Source organism: Bombina bombina, chromosome 1, assembly GCF_027579735.1.
Source record: "Bombina bombina isolate aBomBom1 chromosome 1, aBomBom1.pri, whole genome shotgun sequence".
Classification (NCBI taxonomy): Eukaryota; Metazoa; Chordata; class Amphibia; order Anura; family Bombinatoridae; genus Bombina; species Bombina bombina.
The window spans coordinates 134,200,766-134,223,389 of NC_069499.1; the positions used below are offsets into that span (position 1 = coordinate 134,200,766).

At 37.1% G+C, this 22,624-nt stretch overlaps 1 protein-coding gene across 1 annotated transcript in view; it reads left to right on the forward strand.

Annotated features, from left to right (window-relative positions):
• The window catches only part of ERO1A (endoplasmic reticulum oxidoreductase 1 alpha), a 137,576-nt gene that overhangs the window by 54,273 nt on the left and 60,679 nt on the right, over nucleotides 1–22,624 (forward strand). The window contains exons 6-7 of the mRNA XM_053697614.1: nucleotides 14,013–14,086; nucleotides 21,910–22,030. Coding sequence (XP_053553589.1) covers nucleotides 14,013–14,086; nucleotides 21,910–22,030 — 195 coding nt within the window. The remainder of the gene's footprint in view (nucleotides 1–14,012; nucleotides 14,087–21,909; nucleotides 22,031–22,624) is intronic.

A 22,624-nucleotide genomic window follows, 5' to 3' on the forward strand; every position in this document is an offset into this window, starting at 1 on the left:
ACATTTGTTCTTTGTTGAAAAGGTGTTGATTATTTTGGATATTAAGGTAACTAGTTCTTTAAGACTAGCTGACACTATTTCTGCCTATTTATTCTTCTGTGTTTTCAGTGGTTTTCTTTCCAATTCCCCATACTAGGGAATGGAATAGGCTGAGAATTTTCTTTTATTCCTTCTTCAAAGGTTTTAAACTATATTCTTTGCCAGCAGTTAAATTCAATTTGGAGGGTTCTCCAATTTTTTGGGGCTATCTCTACTCCTACTAATTATGCTATTGTTTCTATAGCAAAATAGTATTTAATTTCCTTTAGATAGTTGTATCTTATTTATGGAAAATTATTTAGTTTCAGGTACTTTTCTTGGTCCTGTGATTTATTTGGATTTTGCAGTTGCTTCATTTTTGTTCTGTTTACTTTAAGATCAAGTATCAGATTATGATTTATTTTAGCATTGTTAAGGGACAACATTTACTAGACTAGGTGCTGTTGCATTTGTCTTGTTGTTTTGCATTTATTGATTATGCAAGTCCACTGTATTGACTGTTCCTTTAAACTGAACTATCATGCTAATAATTTCATTTGTGTCTTCATTTTATTGAATATTTTCGCAAATGAGGGTTAATCTATGTCTTTAGCTATTTTAGCTAGAAGAATTTTGTGATTTTTATAAAATCCATATTTCTTTTGTTCTAAGATAATCAATTATTTGTTTTATAATCGGATTTAATTCTTAACTGTTACTCTGGGCTTCAAGATTGAGTTCTAAGACTAAAACTTTAAGCTTATACTAGTTTGGTTGTTCTTATTAACCCCTTAATGACCACAGCACTTTTCCATTTTCTGTCCGTTTGGGACCAAGGCTATTTTTACATTTCTGCGGTGTTTGTGTTTAGCTGTAATTTTCCTCTTACTCATTTACTGTACCCACACATATTATATACCGTTTTTCTCGCCATTAAATGGACTTTCTAAAGATACCATTATTTTCATCATATCTTATAATTTACTATAAAAAGAATTATAAAATATGAGGAAAAAATTGAAAAAAACACACTTTTTCTAACTATGACCCCCAAAATCTGTTAGACATCTACAACCACCAAAAAACACTTGTGCTAAATAGTTTCTAAATTTTGTCCTGAGTTTAGAAATACCCAATGTTTACATGTTCTTTGCTTTTTTTGTAAGTTATAGGGCAATAAGTACAAGTAGCACTTTGCTATTTCCAAACCATTATTTTTCAAAATTAGCGCTAGTTACATTAGAACACTAATAACTTTCAGGAATCTCTGAATATCCATTGACATGTATATATTTTTTTTTAGTAGACATCCCAAAGTATTCATCTAGGCCCATTTTGGTATATTTCATGCCACCATTTCACCGCCAAATGCGATTAAATACAAAAAATTGTTCACTTTTTTACTAATTTTTTCACAAACATTTGGTTTCTCACTGAAATTATTTACAAACAGCTTGTGCAATTATGGCTTAAATGGTTGTAAATTCTTCTCTGGGATCCCCTTTGTTCAGAAATAGCAGATATATATGGCTTTGGCGTTGCTTTTTAGTAATTAGAAGGCTGCTAAATGCCACTGCGCACTACACATTTATTATGCCCAGCAGTGAAGGGGTTAATTATGGAGCATGTAGGAAGTTTTTAGGGATAATTTTAGCTTTAGTGTAGTGTAGTAGACAACCCCAAGTATTGATCTAGGCCAATTTTGGTATATTTCATGCCACCATTTCACCGCCAAATGCGATCAAATTAAAATAAACATTAAATTTTTCACAATTTTAGGTTTCTCACTGAAATCATTTACAAACAGATTGTGCAATTATGGCACAAATTGTTGTAAATGCTTCTCTGGGATCCCCTTTGTTCAGAAATAGCAGACATTTATGGCTTTGGCGTTGCTTTTTGGTAATTAGAAGGCCGCTAAATGCCGCTGCGCATCACACGAGTATTATGGCTAGCAGTGAAGGGGTTAATTAGGTAGCTTGTAGGGAGCTTGCAGGGTTAATTTTAGCTTTAGTGTAGAGATCAGCCTCCCACCTGACACATGACATCCCCCTGATCCCTCCCAAACGGCTCTCTTCCCTCCCCCACCCCACAATTGTCCCCGCCATCTTAAGTACTGGCAGAAAGTCTGCCAGTACTAAAATAAAAGCTATCTTTTATTTTTTTATTTTTTTTTAAGCATATTTACATATGCTGCTATGTAGGATCCCCCCCCTGCCTTATTGTGTGCCATATTGGGTACTGGCAGCTGTCTGCCAGTACCCAGTTTGAAATTAAAAAGTTTTTGTTTATTTTTATTTAAAAAAACAACTATTTTCTGTAGTGTAGCTGCCCCCCCACAACCCCCAACCCTCTCCCAGATTACTACTTTTATTTATTTATACCCTCTCTCCCACTGAGTCCTTATGATTGTTCCATAGTGTAGGGTTCCCACCCGCACACGCGCGCACCCACCCTCGTGCACACGCGCGTGCACGCATTCTGGCACGCACCCCACACGCAATCCTGCCTCCCTCTTCCATTGATCGCCGCCCACCCACCTCCCTGGATAAGCTCCCACCCACCAACGAACACCGCGATCAATGGCCGATGCAGAGAGGGCCACAGAGTGGCTCTCTCTAAATCGGACTGCTCAAAACTGTTATTGCAGGATGCCTCAATATCGAGGCATCACTGCAATAACATGAAGGCAGCTGAAAGCGATCAGGATCGCTTCCAGGGCTTTCAAAGACCAACGACGTACGGGGTACGTCCTTGGTCCTTAACTGCATTTTTTTGCAGGACCTACCCCATACGTCGTTGGTCGTTAAGGGGTTAAGGAACGAATTCCTGAATTCTTTCCCAAGTAACATGTTTATAATTGGAAATTTTTCAGTTCGAAATCAGCTCCCTAATATTGCGATGTACGTGCCGTATTCCAGCTTGGCTGGCAAGGGGCAGGTTAAGACTTTTTTGAAATTTATTTGGTTCTATTCGGTCCAAATTTCTTTGATTTTATTCCAGTAAGGCTAACACTCTCTTTAAGTGTGTTTCGGTCCTATATATTTTGGGTACTGTTGAAGCATGGCTGGGCTCCCATGGAGTTCAATTGCTGCTCAGACCTGGAATCTTCTGGGGTATTTCTTCCAGTTCCATTTTTGGGAACTAGATTTTGGAGTTTTATTCAAACTATTCTGCCTTTTGGTCAGTGATAGCATTATTTGTTTTCATTAGATACAATAAATACATATTTTCATTTTTCTGTTTTCATTCAGATTATTTTCTGAGGATGCGGAATCTCATATGATTCACTTGCTCTTCAGGACATAGTTAGAGGATCTTTTTTTCAAAAGCTCTTGATTCCTCACACAAGGGTCACCTTTTTTAGGTTTCCAGATATTTGGGTCTCTGTCTTTGTCTCTATCAGTCAAGGGACAATTTTATTGTGTTCCGTTTGTCGGTACCTTTAGTCTCTATTATTTCTTTCAGTTGCTATATATGCATAGAAGTTTTAGGTCTTATGGCCACAGCATTGGATTTAATTCCATTTGCTCATTTTCAATAGAACCTTTTTAGTCTTTTATGGTGCAGGGATTCTAGGATTTCGCATTTTAAATCTTCGAGTCCTAATATTTATCTCTCTTGATTTGGTGTTTAAGATCACCATCATTTAGTTCTACAGGTCTTTTCGTTTCTTTCAACCTGGACCATGATCTCTACAGATGCGAGTCTTTTTGGTTGGGAGGCTAACTGAGGATCTCTGTCAGCACAAGGGGTTTGGAAATCTCAGGAGGCGAGATTACCATTTGATATTTTAGAACTCCGTGCTTTCTCAGAGTTTTTTTCAGTTTGTTTCTTTTTGAAGAAGAGACGTTTAATGTTTTTCAAACAATATCACTACTATGGTGTATGTCAATCATCAGAGTAGGACTATCAGTCCTTAGGTTGTGACAGAAGTGTCTCGGATATTAGCTTGGGCTAAATCCAGCTCCTATCTAAATTCTGTGATTTTTATCCCAGGTATAGATATTTGGGAAGCGGATTATCTCTGTTAATCAAGCTTTTCTTCCGGGAGAATGGTCTCACTTACCCAGATATGTTTTTCATCTCATCTGAATAGAGAACTTCCCAGGGGCCTATTAAGGTCCGGGAATCTTCAGGCGGAAGTAGTGTATGCATTGACATTTCTTTGGAATTATCTTTTTGCCTATTTCTTTCCGCCTCTAGTTCTTCTTCCAAAATTCTTATGGAGTATTTGTTTGTTATGCTGGTAGCTCCAGCATGGCCTCTCAGGTTTTGGTATACGAATCTCATTCGGATGGCCAGTTGCCAACGTTGGACACCTCCGTTTAAACCAGACCTTTTCTTTCTCAAGGCCATTTTTCCCATCAGGATCTCGAATCATTAAATTTGAAGGGATGGAGATTGAACGCTTGGTTTTTAGTCATAGAGGTTTTTCTGACTCATTGATTAATACTATGTTTCAGGCTCATAAATCTGTCTCTAGAAAGATTTATATTGAGTCTGGAAGACATACTTTTCTTGGCATTCTTTTAAAATTCATAGAATTTTATTATTTTTTCAGGTTGGTTTGGATAAGGTTTTGTCTTCAGTTCTTGTTAGGACAAATCTCTACTCTTTCTGTTCTTTTTTTCACAGAAAGATTGCTAATCATCCTGATATTCATTGTGTTGTACAGGCTTTGGTCCATATCAAGCCTGTCATTAATTCAATCTCTCCTCCTTTGGAGTCTCAATTTGGTGCTGAGGGCTTTACAGGCTCCTCCGTTTGAAACTATGCATTTTCTGTACATTAAATTACTTTCTTGGAAAAGTATTGTTCCTTTTGGTTATTTCTTCTACTAGAAGAGTTTTTGAGTTATCTGCTCTTTTTTTGTGAATATCCTTTTCTGATTTTTCATCAGGATAAGGCAGTGTTACTTCCTGATATTCATCATTTTTTTCAGGTTTTGATTGGTATCAAACCTGTCATTAAGCCAATTTCTCCTCCTTGGAGTCTTAATTGGGTTCTGAAGGTTTTTTCAGGCTCTTCTATTTTGAGCATATGCTTGCTCTGGACATTCATTACTTTCATGGAAAGTTTTGTTCTTTTTGGACATCTCTTCAGTTTTTGAATTATCTGTTCTTTCTTGTGAATCTCCTTGTTCTGATTTTTCATCAGGATAAGGTGTTTTTTTGCTGTCCTCATTTCAATTTTCACCTAAGTTGTGAATTCTAACAACATTAGTGGAGGAATTATTGTCTTTTCCTTGTGTCCTAATCCTACGAATTCTTTGGTAAGATTCTTACATTCTTTAGGATGTGGTAAGAGTTTTGAAATATTATGTTGAAACTACTCAGATTTCAGACAGACTTCTAGTCTATTTATTTGTTATCTTTTCTGGTTTTAGGAAGGTCAGAAGGCTTCTGCCATTTCTTTGGCATCTTGGTTAAGCTTTTGATTCATTATGCTTATTTGGAGTCGGATTATTCCCCGTTTCAGAGGATTACGGCTCATTCTACTAGGTCAGTTTCTACTTCCTGGGCTTTTTAAGAATAAAGCTTCTGTTGATCAAATTTGCAAAGCAATGACTTGGTCTTCTTTGCATACTTTTACTAAATTCTACCATTTTTATGTTTTCTCTTCTTTAAAATCAGTTTTTTGGTAGAATAGTACTTCAGGCAGCTGTTTCAGTTTGATTCTTCTGCTTATAATTATTAAAATTGAAACTTTTGATTTGGGTAGTAGATTATTTTTTTCAGCGGAATTGGCTGTCTTTATTTTATCCCTCCCTCTCTAGTGACTCTTGCGTGGAAGTTCCACATCTTGGGTATTTATATCCCATACGTCACTAGCTCATGGACTCTTGCTAATTACATGAAAGAAAACATAATATATGTAAGAACTTACTTGATAAATTCATTTTCTTTCATATTAGCAAGAGTCCATGAGGCCCACCCTTTTTTTTGTGGTGGTTATGATTTTTTTGTATAAAGCACAATTATTCCAATTCCTTATTTTTTTTTGATGCTTTCGCTCTTTTCTTATCACCCCACTTCTTGGCTATTCGTTAAACTGAATTGTGGGTGTGGTGAGGGGTGTATTTATAGGCATTTTAAGGTTTGGAAAACTTTGCCCCTCCTGGTAGGAATGTATATCCCATACGTCACTAGCTCATGGACTCTTGCTAATATGAAAGAAATTAATTTATCAGGTAAGTTCTTACATAAATTATGTTTTTTTTCCTTTCATGATTCAGATAGAGCATGGAATTTTAAGCAACTTTCTAATTTACTCCTATTATCAATTTTTCTTTGTTCTCTTGCTATCTTTATTTTAAAAAGAAGGCATCTAAGCTTTTTTATTAGTTCAGAACTTTGGATAGCACTTTTTTATTGGTTGATGAATTTATCCACCAATCAGCAAGAACAACCCAGGTTGTTCACCAAAAATGGGCCGGAATCTAAACTTTCTTGCATTTCAAATGGATACCAAGAGAATGAAGAAAATTTGATAATAGGAGTAAATTAGAAAGTTGCTTAACATTTCATTCTCTATCTGAATCGCAAAAGAAAAAATTTGGGTTCAGTGTCTCTTTAAACTTGCAAGAATCAGAGCATGTCATTTTAAGACACTTATAAATTCACTTCTATTTTCAAATGTGCTTTGTTCTCTTGGTATCCCTTGTTGAAAAAGAATACTCAAATATCCTACACTAGTGGGAGCTAGTTGCTGATTGGTGCCTGCACACATTTCTCTTGTGATTGGCTAACTAGATGTGTTCAGTTAGCTGCCAGTAGTGCAATGCTGTTCCTTCTGTAAAGGATAACAAGAGAATGAAGCACATTTAATAATAGAAGTAAATTGGAAAGTTGTTTAAAAAGGGACAGGAAAAATATTTTTTCATAATTTGGATTGAACATACAATTTTAAAGTACTACTAAACACAGTAAAATGACATGATCTTTAAATGCATAATCAAAAACACAATGCAAAAGCACTTAAAGGGACATTGCAGTCAAAATTTATATGCACCTAGATGAATTACATCTTTCAAAAGAAACATATTTACAATATACATGTGATGGCAAAAATGCTTCTAGTAAAAGTTATCACTGTTTTAGTGTTAACATTTTTCCCTGCACGTGCATGTGAAGCATAGCTAGATATAGTCACTGCACCCACATTTTAAACAGTGCAGCTGTGCAGATCATCAGTGGGTCTTGTATTATGTCAATAATTAACAAATTGAGTCATTACCAGATGGTACAATCACTTTAGGCTCTCTGAGCAAGTGCTGTGTTTAAAATGCTGGTGCACGGTGCATACTTAAATACACTTTTAAAACAGCTATAGCTTTTATTAGAAGCATTTTTGCTAATACATGTATATTACAAAATTGGACTGTCAACTCCAAAATTATTGTTGTTGTTTAAAAAGATAGATAATCCCTTTACTATCTATTGCCAAGTTTTGCACAACCAACATGGTTATATTAATAATATACTTTTTACCTCTGTGATTACTTTGTATCTAAGCCTCTTTTGACAGCCCCCTGATCACATGGCTATTATCTATTGACTTGCATTTTAGCCAATTTGTTCTGTGTTGAGCACAATGTTATCTAATATGGCCCACATGAACTAGCAGTCTCCTCTTGTGAAAAGCAAATGCAAAATCATGTGATAAGAGTTTGTCAGTAGTGGCTTAGAAACAGGCAGAAATTTAGAGGTTTAAATGTTATAAAGTATATTAATATAACAATGTTGGTTGTGCTACGCTGGGGAACGGATAGTAAAGGTGTTATCTATTTTTTTTAAACAACAATTTTAGTGTTGACTGTCCCTTTAATTTGAATTTCAAGTTAGTAGAAGTTGGGGGGGGTTTTTGTGATTTTTTTTTTTTGGACAAACAGTTGCATCATGTCACAGTCCTCAACCAATCACAAGATGCATATATGTATATCCTGTGAATCTTTCACTTGCTCAGTAGGAACTAATGCTTTATAGTGTGCATATAAAAAGAGTGTGCACATTTAGAAAAAGAAAGTAAATTGCAAAGTTGTTTAAAATTGTGTGCTTTAGCTAAACCATTATAGTTTCATTTTGACTTGACTGTCCCTTTTTAAGGATAGACAACATTACCTTAATAAACGGAGTGCACTTAGGGGAGGGGCAGCTACTAGTGGTGGTCCTCAGTGGTCCGCTCTAGTGCCTGTTTTGTTTAACATATTTATCAGTGATATCCACAAAGGGCTACAGGGGAGGTATGTCTGTTTGTAAGTTATACAAATAATTATTGTTCTAGGGGGTGGATTAATTGAGTAGGGATGTAGAAATATTGGGAGGATTGGACAAATAACTTTGATCTAAAGTTCTTAAAGGGACAACCCCAATTTTTTTTCTTTAATAATTCAGATAGGAAACTTTTTTTAAAATAGTATAGTCTATTTGCTTAGTTCTCATGTTATTCTTTGTTTAAGAGATAACTATATAGGTAGCATGTACATGTCTGGAGCACTACATGGCAGGAAATAGTCCTGCCATCTAGTGCTCTTGCTAAAATATAACATTGTTGCAAAACTGCTGCCATATAGTATTTCAGATTATTTAATATTGCAGTTTTGAAGTAAGGCCAGTAGAATGCTTGATTGTAGAGGGACTTGGATCAGGAATATTAAGGTTCTTATGTCACTTTACAGATCACTAGTTAGGCCTCATCTTTTTAATATTGTGTGTAGAGCTAATAAAATGGTACATAGTGTAAAAAATTACTTACAAAGAAATACTCCATGAGCTAAACATGCACAACTTATAGAAATGAAATAAAAATATATTAAGGGGCTCAATTAAGTTTATAAAAACTATTATTTAAAGCGGGGGGGTGTCCTAGCAGAGTTTAGGAAAGTACGCATATCTCACGAGCTCTGGAGGAATCTTTCATAATCCGCCGGCTATCAAATATTACTAACAGCATCTACATAAAAGTCTTATCATTGACTATACTTCTTGAGGCTCGGCTACAGCTTTGTCCCACTGGTTTCATGACACTGGAGCCACGGATTGGACACGTACAGCCTTGAGTGGAGACCATGTTACAATGCCATAACTGGACTGTTCAGTGCGAACATAACAGTTTGCAATACTCCATGTTTAAACCCCCCCCCCCCCAGCTTGAGAAGACTTTTATACTCCTAACCAGCAACCAGGGTAGAGACGCTTTTACAATCTTTATTGGACAAGTCGCTACCAGACCACATTTTAAAAGGCAATACAGAAGATACTACAGGACTTTCTCAGTTGGTTAATATAGAGGATCCTTCCCATGTCTGTGCCATACCATTTAATCGGACACTGTCTAACAACAAGGCCAAAGCGGATCACGAGTACAGGGTGGTTTTGCGCCTACCTCTGCTTAAAAAGCCCACTGAAAACCTCAACCAAACCCTAAGAGACTGTTTTCTATGGAGAGAAATCCTACAGCTACAAACCTCTCAAATATGTCATCATGGTGGATAGAGGGTAGGTCCCCTATGATGTCGTTTGATATTCCTTTGATATCTAGATTCTCTGAGGCTGACTGCATGATTGAACGCTTAGTCTTAGCCAGGAGAGGATTCTCTGAGAGTGTCATAGACATTTTGATTCAAGCTCGTAAACCGGTTACTCGGCGCATCTACCATAAAGTATGGCGAATTTGCCTGCACTGGTGTGAGGAGCGTGGTTTTTTTTTTTTTTTTTCCGCATAAGGTAAAGGTTAAATGCACAGTCAAAGAACCATGCACTCCATATGAAAGTAGTAACACTCTATCAAATTGCAAAACAAGGTATCCTATAGTATGACAGTGTGTGTGTGTGGGGAGTATACGTACACCTGCTGCCCAATAGTCCACTAGCCTCTGTCCCACTGCTGGTACCTTATTACATCAGTGCAGTGCCTCAGCCTGTCCGTGCTGTTATGGATCCCTCTATGATCCTCCTGTTGTCGGCGTTCTTTTGCTGTGGTGGGCATCAGTGTAGACCTGTGGAAAGCTCAGGCTCCTCCTCCCCTTATGGTTTGGCTAAGGATAATCCAAACTATCGATCACATCTCCACTTCTCAAGCAAGCTTAAAGGGACATTGAACCCAATTTTTTTTTTCTTCCGTGGTTCAGATATAGCATGCAATTTTAAGCAACTTTCTAATTTATTCCAATTATTTTTTCTTTGTTCGCTTGCTATCTTTATTTGAAAAAGGCATTTAAGCAGGGTTTTCGGTTCAGGACTCTGGACAGCACTTTTTTATTTTTATTGGTGGATGAATTTATCCACCAATTGGCATGGACAACCCAGGTTGTTCACCAAAAATGGGCCGGTGTCTAAACTTCCATTCTTGCATTTCAAATAAAGATACCAAGAAAATGAAGAAAATTTGATAACAGGAGTAAATTAGAAAGTTGCTTAACCCCTTAATGACGGGACCATTTTTCAATTTTCTTACCCTTAATGACAATGGCTATTTTTACATTTCTGCAGTGTTTGTGTTTAGCTGTAATTTTCCTCTTACTCATTTACTGTACCCACACATATTATATACCGTTTTTCTCGCCATTAAATGGACTTTCTAAAGATACCATTATTTTCATCATATCTTATAATTTACTAAAAAAAAATAATAAAATATGAGGAAAAAATGGAAAAAAACACACTTTTTCTAACTTTGACCCCCAAAATCTGTTACACATCTACAATCACCAAAACACACCCATGCTAAATAGTTTCTAAATTTTGTCCTGAGTTTAGAAATACCCAATGTTTACATGTTCTTAGCTTTTTTTGCAAGTTATAGGGCCATAAATACAAGTAGCACTTCGCTATTTCCAAACCACTTTTTTTCAAAATTAGCGCTAGTTACATTGGAACCCTGATATCTGTCAGGAATACCTGAATATCCCTTGACATGTATATATTTTTTGTTAGAAGACAACCCAAAGTATTGATCTAGGCACATTTTGGTATATTTTATTCCACCATTTCACCGCCAAATGCGAGCAAATAAAAAAAAAACTTTACATTTTTCACAATTTTAGGTTTCTCACTGAAATTATTTACAAACAGCTTGTGCTATTATGGCACAAATTGTTGTAAAAGCTTCTTTGGGATCCCCTTTGTTCAGAAATAGCAGACTTATATGGCTTTGGCATTGCTTTTTTGTAATTAGAAGGCCGCTAAATGCTGCTGCGCACCACACGTACTTTATGCCCAGCAGTGAAGGGGTTAATTAGGTAGGTTGTAGGGAGCTTGCAGGGTTAATTTTAGCTTTAGGGTAGAGATCAGCCTCCCACCTGACACATCCCACCCCCTGATCCCTCCCAAACAGCTCTCTTCCCTCCCCCACCCCACAAATGTCCCCGCCATCTTAAGTACTGGCAGAAAGTCTACCAGTACTAAATAAAAGGAGTTTTTTTTTTTTTATAAAAAAAATAAAATATTTTAGCTGTGATGGACTCCTGCCTTAGCCCCAACCTCCATGATCCCCCCCCCCAGCTCTCTAACCCTCTCCCCTATCTAATTGCGGCCATCTTGGGTACTGGCAGCTGTCTGCCAGTACCCAATTTGCACAAAAACATATAAGTATTTTTTGCTTTTTTTCTTTTTTGGGGGGTTTTCTGTAGTGTAGCAGCCCCCCCACAATACCCCTACCCCCCTCCCCCTCCCAGATCCTTTTATATGATTTAAAAAAATATATATTTCCCCCCCCCCCCCCCCTTCCCTCATTGGTGTCAGTGGCCAGCTAATGCGCACGCGCGCGCTCCCGGCACCCGGCGTGCACATTGCACTTCTAGGAACCGGATGCTGGGTAGCGATGGGCCGCCCACCCACCTCCCTGTTGCGCTCCCACCCACCAACGAACTACCGGTGCAGAGAGGGCCCTCTCTGCATCGGAGTCTTCTAAAAAGGTATTGCAGGATGCCTCCATATGGAGGCATCACTGCAATACCCTGAGAGCTGCTGGAAGCGATTGCGATCGCTTCCAGCACTCTCCTAGACAACTGACGTACCAGGTACGTCCATTGTCATTAACTACTTGTTAATGCATGACGTACCTGGTACGTCAGTTGTCATTAAGGGGTTAAAGCGACACTGAACCCAGTTTTTTTCTTTCATGATTCAGATAGAGCATGCAATTTTAAGCAACTTTCTAATTTACTTCTATTATCAATTTTTCTTCGTTCTCTTGCTATCTTTATTTGAAAAAGAAGGCATCTAAGCTAAGGAGCCAGCAAATTGTTGGTTAAGACCATGGACAGCACTTGTTTATTGGTGCTGTCCAATCAGCAAGGACAACCCAAGTTGTTCACCAAAAATGGGCCAGCATCTAAACTTACATTCTTGCTTTTCAAATAAAAATACCAAGACAATGAAGAAAATGTGATAATAGGAGTAAATTATAAAGTTGCTTAAAATTGCAAGCTCTATCTGAATCGCAAAAGGAAAAAAATTGGGTTCAGTGTCCCTTTAAAGTTTCATGCTCTATCCTGAATCGCAAAAGAAAATATTTGGGTTCAGTGTCCCTTTTAAACAACCTGCTGGAAATGAAGCCAATACATAGAAAACAAAGGTTTTTCAAGTTAAAATAAAATCCTGTTTATTTATTGGACATTATTAAAATGAGGGTGCAACCCCTGGATACATAAAAAAAACAAACAAAAAAAACGTTCAGGCGTAGCATAGATTGGCTTACGCATTTTGGCTTACACAGCCGTAGTCATAGCCTACTACATTTAAATTTGGGCCTTGATTTTATTACTATGGGTAGTTTGCCCTAGGTAGAGACAATCGGGGGCATTAGATTACTGTCATAATCTTCTTTTTTGGACCTTTGTGCCTTTTCTAATACCCTGTATTAGTTGATTCCACTATAAACACGTTACCGTTGTTGTAGTTGGGCTAAGGGTGTCATGTTATAGTTTATAGAGACAGATTTGTGAGCTTATAAGAAAAACAGGACTACATAGTCTGGACAGAGTTATAGACTAGAAACATCATAAGTAAGCTTACACTTTTAATATATTTCATATCTGGGTTCCCTCTAACACCACTTTATACATTGTATCTGATTCATCCACTTGGCTTATGAGAAAGCGGGACAGCAGCCTCCTGAGAGAATTACGGCTCATTCTACTGGAGCAGTTGCTTCTTCCTGTGCTTTTAAAAACAAAGCTCCTATGGCTCAGATTTGTAAGGCAGCTACCTGGTCCTCCCTACATACTTTTTCTAAAATTTACAAATTTTATGTTTTTGCTTCAACTGAAGCAGCTTTTGGGAGAAATGTTTTGCAGGCTGTGGTTCCCTCAGATTAGGTACAGTCCAAAGAAAACGAGCAGCAGCATAAAGTGAAAAGTAGTAAAAGCAAGACTGTCACACAGACACACAGGATCCTCTGGCTGACTTGCTAAGATTATGGTCTGCCTTTTTCTTTATTCCCTCCCGTTATTCCTTCAGTGTCCTCTGGAGCTTGGGTATTAATTTCCCAACAATAAGGAATGAACTCTTGGACTCTCCCTGCCTTATGAAAAGAAAACAAAATTTATGCTTACCAGATAAATTCCTTTCTTACCCTGATGTTTCTCCTACTTTTTCCTCGTTCCCTCGGCCAAATGACTGGGGGGGATAGAGAAACTGGGAGGGATATTTAAGCCTTTGGCTGGGGTGTCTTTGCCACTTCCTGGTGACCAGGTGTTGTATTTCCCAACAGTAAGGAATTAAGTTGTGGACTCTCCCTGCCAGGAAAGAAAGTACATTTTGTTTTCTTTGCTTCTTGTACCTGTATGTAATATTGTCATTTTGTCCATTAGTGGTAAAGACAAACAGCCTTATGCTTATCCCGGGAATTCTTGATGTCCCCCACTCAATGAATTTGTAGTGCAGTGCAAAATTGACCTTTTGATGTCTCCAATTAGAAATTGTTCTGCTTTTATAGTTGTATCTGCTATTTAATTATTTTCATAATTTGTCATTTTTTTACTTTGTTAGTGAAGAGGCACGGGAAGCTTTGCTTCAATGGACCAGGCATGACGATTCATCTGACAATTTTTGTGAAGTTGATGGTACATTTTTATTTTATTTGTTTTTAAATGGTTAGAAATGTAAAGTTTAGTTTATATAAAAAAAGGTCTAGTTTAGTGTAGACTTGCATGTTTTTATAGTAAAGAACATTATTGGAGAGTTCCTTCACCTAAGTTCATCCGCTCAAGTAGTATGAAACAAACTTTTTTTTTTTTTTCACCCCATTTCAAATGCTTTATTCTTAAAGGGACATTCAACACTTTGACATTGTACTATACAGTCTATAAAGTGTTTAAAGGGACAGTAAACTTTAAAATTAATGTTATATAATTCTGCACATAGTGCAGAATTATATAACATTATATTAGCCAACCATTATTTAACATAATATTGCCTTTTTATTTTTAGCAAAAAACGCTGTTTTACAGAACCGCTCTGCTGAGCGGGTCTGTTTTCTTTCCTCAGCGCATCGGGCCAGCTGTATAGTCACAGCCCGGCCCGACCGCGCCATAAGACTATGTGCAGCTCGCTCCTGCTGTCAGACAGAGCGGGAGCGAGCTGCACATAGTCTTATGGCGCGGTCGGGCCGGGCTGTGACTATATAGCTGGCTCGATGCGCTGAGGAAAAAAACCAGACCCGCTCAGTAGATCCCAGAGAGCGGGTCTGTAAAACAGCGTTTTTTGCTAAAAATAAAAAGGCAATATTATGTTAAATAATGGTTGGCTAATATAATGTTATATAATTCTGCACTATGTGCAGAATTATATAACATTAATTTTAAGGTTTACTGACCCTTTAATTATGTGTAGTAAATGTATTTTCAGTATTCTTTCATTATTTATTTTGTCCATTTTTCCTGTAATTATGTTCTGAAAATAGTGGGCTTCCCAATTCCTGGTAGTGAAGGTGCAGATACCATAGATACAATTACTATATTGAACAGTCCTAGTGGTTCATTTATAACTGTCCCTAACTGCCCTCAGCAGAGAAGGAAACCAAGATTCCAAACAAAATAAACCTCTTAAAGGGACTTTACACTAAATAAATGCTAGATAGAATGGTGGATTCAAAGAAAAGATTAGTCCAATAACCTGTATATGTATTTTTTTTTTTTTTTTTTTTTTTAAATGTCAGTTGTTTAAATAGTGACAAAATAAGTGTACTTTTTTTTTTGTCTAAAACAATGGGAGCTGTTACGTTTTAACTTGGGTTACTTTCTCTGCTGTAGCCAATTAGGGACAGTTATAAATAGGTCACTAAAGTGTGCAGCCAATGGCTGTGGAATATGTGTTCTGCACTTCTATCTCTAACAAACGAGCTGAAATACTCACAATTTCAGAAAATTGCATTAGCTTTCCATAGTTTATAGAAATATATGTCTAGGCTCACTAGGAATAGTGGGGGGCTTTGGTGTAGGATATATATTTGTTTGCTTTTAAAAATTCCTTTTTCTTTTGCTTCTCATATTGACATATTAAATCTTCAATACACATGCTCAAGTCGATCATATAGAGCAGACATCCTCAACCTTGGCCCTCCAGAGGTTTTGGAACTACATTTCCCATGATGCTCAGCCAGCATATCAGCTGGCTGAGCATCATGGAAAATGTAGTTCCAAAACCTCTGGAGGGCCAAGTTTTGAGGATGTCTGATATAGAGCGTTCCTGATTGTGTTGAAATTCCTCAACTTAATATTTTTCTTTCATTATTCAGTTAGAATTTAAACAACTTTCCTATTTACCGGTTATCAAATTGTATCCTTTGTTGAAGGAGCAGGAATGCACTACTGGGAGTTGGCTGAACACAATAGTGAGCCAATGACCAGAGGCATATATATATGCAGCCACCAATCAGAAGCTAGCTCCCAGTTATGCATTGCTTCTCCTGAGACTACCTAGGTATTCTTTTAACAAAGGCTACTAAGAGATGGAAACAAATTTGACAATAAAAGAACATTTTAAAGTTATTTAAAATAGTTTGCTCTCTCTGAGTCATGAAATAAAAAAGTTGGGTCTCATGTCCTTGTCTTAATTTTAAGGGATAATGTTAGTGTTGGTTTGTTACAATTGCCTTTCTTTAAACAAATGTATGTTATCAAATAAGATTTCTTTCATGTAATTGGCAAGAGTCCATGAGCTAGTGACGTATGGGATATACAATCCTACCAGGAGGGGCAAAGTTTCCCAAACCTCAAAATGCCTATAAATACACCCCTAACCACACCCACAAGTCAGTTTTACAAACTTTGCCTCCTATGGAGGTGGTGAAGTAAGTTTGTGCTAAGACTTCTACGTTGATATGCGCTTCACAGCATTTTTGAAGCCCGATTCCTCTGAGTACAGTGAATGTCAGAGGGATGTGAAGGGGGTATCACCTATTGAATGCAATGGTTTTCCTCACAGGGATCTATTTCATAGGTTCTCTGTTATCGGTCGTAGAGATTCATCTCCTACCTCCCTTTTCAGATTGACGATATACTCTCATATTCCATTACCTCTACTGATAACTGTTTCAGTACTGGTTTGGCTATCTGCTATATGTGGTAAGTATGTAAGTATGTTTTCATTACTTAAGACACTCTCAGCTATGGTTTGGCACTTTATGTATTTATATAAAGTTTTAAATATATGTATTGTATTTATATTTGCCATGATTCAGGTTTCAGTATATTTCCTTTTGCAGACTGTCAGTTTCATATCTGGGAAATGCATTTTTTAGAAATGTATTTCTTACCTGGGGTGTAGTCCTTTTTTTTTTTTTTCAGTTGTCGGTCTTTTTTTTAAATTCGCGGGCAGAATTAGGCTCGCGAGGGCGCAAAATGCTTAAGTTTACTGCGTCATTCTTGGCGCAACATTTTTTGGTGCGAAGTTACATTCGTTGTAATTTCCGGCGTCTTAGGTGACGCCGGGTCCTTTCACAAGGTTGCGTCATCTATGACGCAAGTGTCGTTTCCAGATGTTTTTGGCGCCAAAAAATATTTTTCTGTTTGTTGTGCGTCATACTTGGCGCCAAATATATTCATTATTTTAGACCCCATTCCTATTTGCCTCTTGCCTTTTTTTCTATGTCAGAGGGCTATTCTGTTTGCATTTTTTTCCCATTCCTGAAACTGCCATATAAGGAAATTGATAATTTTGCTTTATATGTTGTTTTTTCTCTTACATTTGCAAGATGTCTCAGTCTGATCCTGTCTCAGAATTCACTGTTGGATCCCTGCTGCCTGATAACAGTTCTACCAAAGCTAAGTGCATTTGTTGTAAACTTGTGGAGATTATACCTCCAGCTGTGGTTTGTAAAAGTTGTCATGATAAACTTTTACATGCAGATAATGTTTCCATCAGTAGTAGTTCATTACCTGTTGCTGTTCCCTCAACATCTAATGCACAAGATATACCTGCAAATTTAAAAGAATTAATTTCTGATGCTATTCAGAAGGCTTTGTCTGCCATTCCGCCTTCTAATAAAAAAAAATGTCTTTTAAAACTTCTCATAAGGTTGATGAAATTTCAAATGACCAGCAACATACTGAATTATCCTTCTCTGATGAGGATCTATCTGATTTAGAAGATCCTGCCTCAGATATTGACACTGATAAATCCTCTTATTTAAATTGGAGTATATTCGTTTTTTGTTAAAAGAAGTGTTGATTACATTGGATATGGAGGAAACTAGTCCTCTTGATATTAAAACTAGTAAGCGTTTATATTTTGTTTATAAACCTCCTATGGTTATTCCAGAGGTTTTTCCAGTTCCTGATGCTATTTCTGATATGATTTCTTAGGAATGGAATAAGCCTGGTGGTACTTTTATTCCTTCAAGGTTTAAAAAATTGTATCCTTTGCCAGAAGTTAGATTGAAGTTTTGGGAAAAGATCCCCAAAGTTGATGGGGCTATCTCTACTCTTGCTAAACATACTACTATTCCTACGGAAAATAGTACTTCTTTTAAAGATCCTTTAGATAGGAAACTTGAATCTTATCTAATGAAAGCGTATTTATATTCAGGTCATCTTCTTAGGCCTGCAATTTCTTTGGCTGATGTTGCAGCTGCTTCAACTTTTTGGTTGGATACTTTAGCGCAACAAGTATCTGATCATGATTTGTCTAGCATTGTTAAGTTGATTCAACATGCTAATTAACTTCATTTGTGATGCCATTTTTGATATTATCAAAATTGATGTTAAATCTATGTCTTTAGCTATTTTAGCTAGAAGAGCTTAGTGGCTCAAATCTTGGAATGCTGATATGACTTCTAAATCCAGATTGCTATCTCTTTCTTTCCAAGGTAATACATTATTTGGTTCTCAGTTGGATTCAATAATTTCAGCTGTTACTGGGGGGAAGGGAGTTTTTTTTTGCCTAAGGGTAAATCTAAAGCTTCTAACCGTTTTTGTTCCTTTCGTCAAAATAAGGAACAGAAACCTAATCCTTCCCCCAAGGTATCTGCTTCCAATTGGAAGCCTTCTTCAAATTTGGAATAAATCCAAGCCATTTAAGAGATCGAAACCAGCCCCCAAGTCCGCATGAAGACCGTAAAGACCGCCTGTGAGAAGATTTTTTTTTTCCTCTCACACATTCTGGTAAACCCAGTAAAAGCTCAGGCTTTTCTGAAGTGTGTTTAAGACCTGGAGATATCAGGGGTAATCATGCCAGTTCCGTTTCAGGAACAGGGTCTGGGGTTTTATTCAAATCTATTCATTGTCCTAAAGAAAGAGAATTCATTCAGACCAGTTTTGGCTCTAAAGATTTTGAGTCGATATGTAAGAATACCAACATTCAAAATGGTGACTATAAGGACTATTCTGCCTTTTGTTCAGCAAGGGCATTATATGTCCACAATAGACTTACAGGATGCATATCTTCATATTCTGATTCATCCAGATCACTATCAGTTCCTGAGATTCTCTTTTCTAGAAAAGCATTACCAATTTGTTGCTCTTCCCTTTGGCCTAGCAACAGCTCCAAGAATCTTTTCAAAGGTTCTAGGTGCCATACTCTCTGTAATTATAGAGCAAGGTATTGCGGTATTTCCTTATTTGGACGATATCTTGGTACTCGCTCAGTCTTTACGTTCTGCAGAATCTCACACAAATCAACTAGTGTTGTTTCTTCGAAGACATGGTTGAAGGATCAATTTACCAAAAAGTTCTTTGATTCCTCAGACAAGGGTAACATTTTTAGGTTTCCAGATAGATTCAGTGTCCACGACTTTGTCTTTAACAGACAAGAGACGTTTGAAATTGGTTGCAGCCTGTCGGAACCTTCAGTCTCAGTCATTCCCTTCAGTAGCTATGTGCATGGAAGTTTTAGGTCTCATGACTGCAGCATCGGACGCGTCTGGATTATACAAGGATATCACAATTAATATCCTTAAATCCCAATGTTTGACTTTCTCTGACTTGGTGGTTAGATCCCCATCATATAATTTTAGGGGCCTCTTTCGTCCTTCCAACCTGAACTGTGATCACAACAGATACAAGTCTTTCAGGTTGGGTTGCTGTTTGTGGATCTCTGACAGCACAAGGAGTTTGGAACTCTCAAGAGGCGAGATTACCAATCAATATTTCCTCAGGGCTCTTCAATTTTGGCCTTTGTTGAAGAAAGAACCGTTCATTTGTTTTCAGACAGACAATGTCACAGCTGTGGCATATGTCAATCATCAGGGTGGGACTCACAGTCCTCAAGCTATGAAAGAAGTATCTCGGATACTTGTTTTGGCGGAATCCAGCTCCTGTCTAATTTCTGCGGTTCATATCCCAGGTATAGACAATTGGGAAGCGGATTACCTCAGTCGTCAGACTTTACAGCCGGGAGAATGGTCTCTCCACCTAGATGTGTTTTTCTCAAATTGTTCAGATGTGGGGGCTTCCAGAAATATATCTGATTGCATCTCATCTAAACAAGAAACTTCCCAGGTACCTGTCCAGATCCAGGGATCCTCAGGCGGAAGCAGTGGATGCATTGACACTTCTTTGGTGTTATCAACCTGCTTATATTTTCCCGCCTCTAGTTCTTCTTCCAAGAGTGATCTCCAAGATCATCATGGAGCAATAGTTTGTGCTTCTGGTAGCTCCAGCATGGCCTCACAGGTTTTGGTATGCGGATCTTGTCCGGATGTCCAGTTGCCAACTTTGGCCACTTCCACTAAGGCCAGATCTTCTATCTCAAGGTCCGTTTTTCTATCAGGATCTCAAATCATTAAATTTGAAGGTATAGAGATTGAACGCTTAGTACTTAGTCATAGAGGTTTCTCTGACTCAGTGATTAATACTATGTTGCAGGCTCGTAACTCTGTTTCTAGAAAGATTTATTATCGAGTTTGGAAGAATTACATTTCATGGTGTTCTTCTCATAAATTCTCTTGGCATTCTTTTCGAATTCCTAGAATTTTACAGTTTCTTCAGGATGATAAAGGTTTGTCTGCAAGTTCCTTGAAAGGACAAATCTAAGCTCTTTCTGTTTTATTTCATAGAAAGATTGCTAAACTTCCTGATATTCATTGTTTTGTGCAGGCTTTGGTTCGTATCAAACCTGTCATTAAAATCAATATCTCCTCCTTGGAGTCTTAATTTAATTTTGGAGGCTTTACAGGCTCCTCCATTTGAGCCTATGCATTCTTTGGACATTAAACTACTTTTTTGGAAAGTGTTGTTTCTTTTGGCCATCTCTACTGCTAGAAGAGTTTCTGAATTATCTGCTCTCTCTTGTGAGTCTCCTTTTCTGATTTTTCATCAGGATAAGGCGGTTTTGCGGACTTCATTTAAATTCTTACCTAAGGTTGTGAATTCTAACAACATTAATAGAGAAATTGTTGTCCCTTCCTTGTGTCCTAATCCTAAGAATTCTTTGGAGAGATCCTTGCATTCTTTAGATGTGGTAAGAGCTTTGGAATATTATGTTGAAGCTACTAAAGATTTCAGGAAGACTTCTAGTCTATTTGTTATATTTTCTGGTTCTAGGAAAGGTCAGAAGGCTTCTGCTGTTTCCTTGGCTTCGTGGTTATAGTTTTTGATTAATCAAGCTTATTTGGAGTTGGGTCAAGCCCCACCTCAGAGAATTGCAGCTCATTCTACTAGATCAGTCTCTGCAAATCTGATCAACTGAAGCTTCATTCTTAAAAGCCCACGAAGTAAAGCAGCAACTTGGTCTTCTTTGCATACATTTACTAAATTCTACCGTTTTGATGTATTTGCTTCTTCAGAAGCAGTTTTTGGTAGAAAAGTTCTTCAGGCAGCTGTTTCAGTTTGATTCTTTTGCTTTTGCTTTGATTTTTTTTTTCCTTTCATTTATGAGAATAAACTTATTTTTTGGGTTGTGGATTTATTTTTTCAGCGGAATTGGCTGTCTTTATATTTTATCCCTCCCTCTCTAGTGACTCTTGCGTGGAGTTCCACATCTTGGGTATTGCTATCCCATACGTCACTAGCTCATGGACTCTTGCTAATTACATGAAAGAAAACATAATTTATGTAAGAACTTACCTGATAAATTCATTTCTTTCATATTGGCAAGAGTCCATGAGGCCCACCCCTTTTTTTTATGGTGGTTATGATTTTTTTTGTGTAAAGCACAATTATTTCCAAATTCCTTTGTTGATGCTTTTTACTCCTTTCTTTATCACCCCACTTCTTGGCTATTCGTTAAACTGAATTGTGGGTGTGGTAGGGGTGTATTTATAGGCATTTTGAGGTTTGGGAAACTTTGCCCCTCCTGGTAGGATTGTATATCCCATACGTCACTAGCTCTTGGACTCTTGCCAATATGAAATAAATGAATTTATCAGGTATTTTCTTACATAAATTATGTTTTCTTCATAATCTGTATATTTATTCTGTTGCTAATTCAATACATTTTGTTTTCCCAGATGAAGAATCCCCAGATTCTGAGTATGTTAACTTGCAGTTGAATCCTGAACGATATACAGGTTACAAGGGAGCAGATACATGGAGAATTTGGAATTGCATATATGAGGAAAACTGTTTTAAGTATGTGTTGGTGTGTGAGGGGATTATGTGCGAATTTATTCACAAGACACACTGGTTTTTAATAACAACTATTCTTTTTTTAGAATGACAAGGTTAATTTTATTTGTACAACTTTTTAGTGATTTAACTGTCAACCACTGTTAAGAACTCATTCAGAATGAAATAGCTCGGAAGTTATGTCCTGTATTACGATGAGGAAAAGACCAATTCATTTTTTTTCTCACATTTTCTGGCCCCCTGTATCATGTGACAGACATTAGCAAATCACAGCGTAGTATACATATACCCTGTGAGCACATACTTGGTGGGAACTTGTTCCCCAGAAACTGTGCAAAATTAGATAATGGAAGTAAATTGGAAAGTGTCTTTAAAACTGTATAATATATATATAGTAACATAGTAAATTAGGTTGAAAAAAAGACCGAAGTCCATCAAGTTCAACCTTTACAAATCTAAAATACTTACAAAAAGCTCCAGTTAAGATTAAATAATTCCACTAAAAGTTGACCCATTTAATACTAGCAATCCATATCTATGAATTTTGTTTATAGACATAAATGTATCCAAACAAATTTTAAATGTATCTATCTAGGT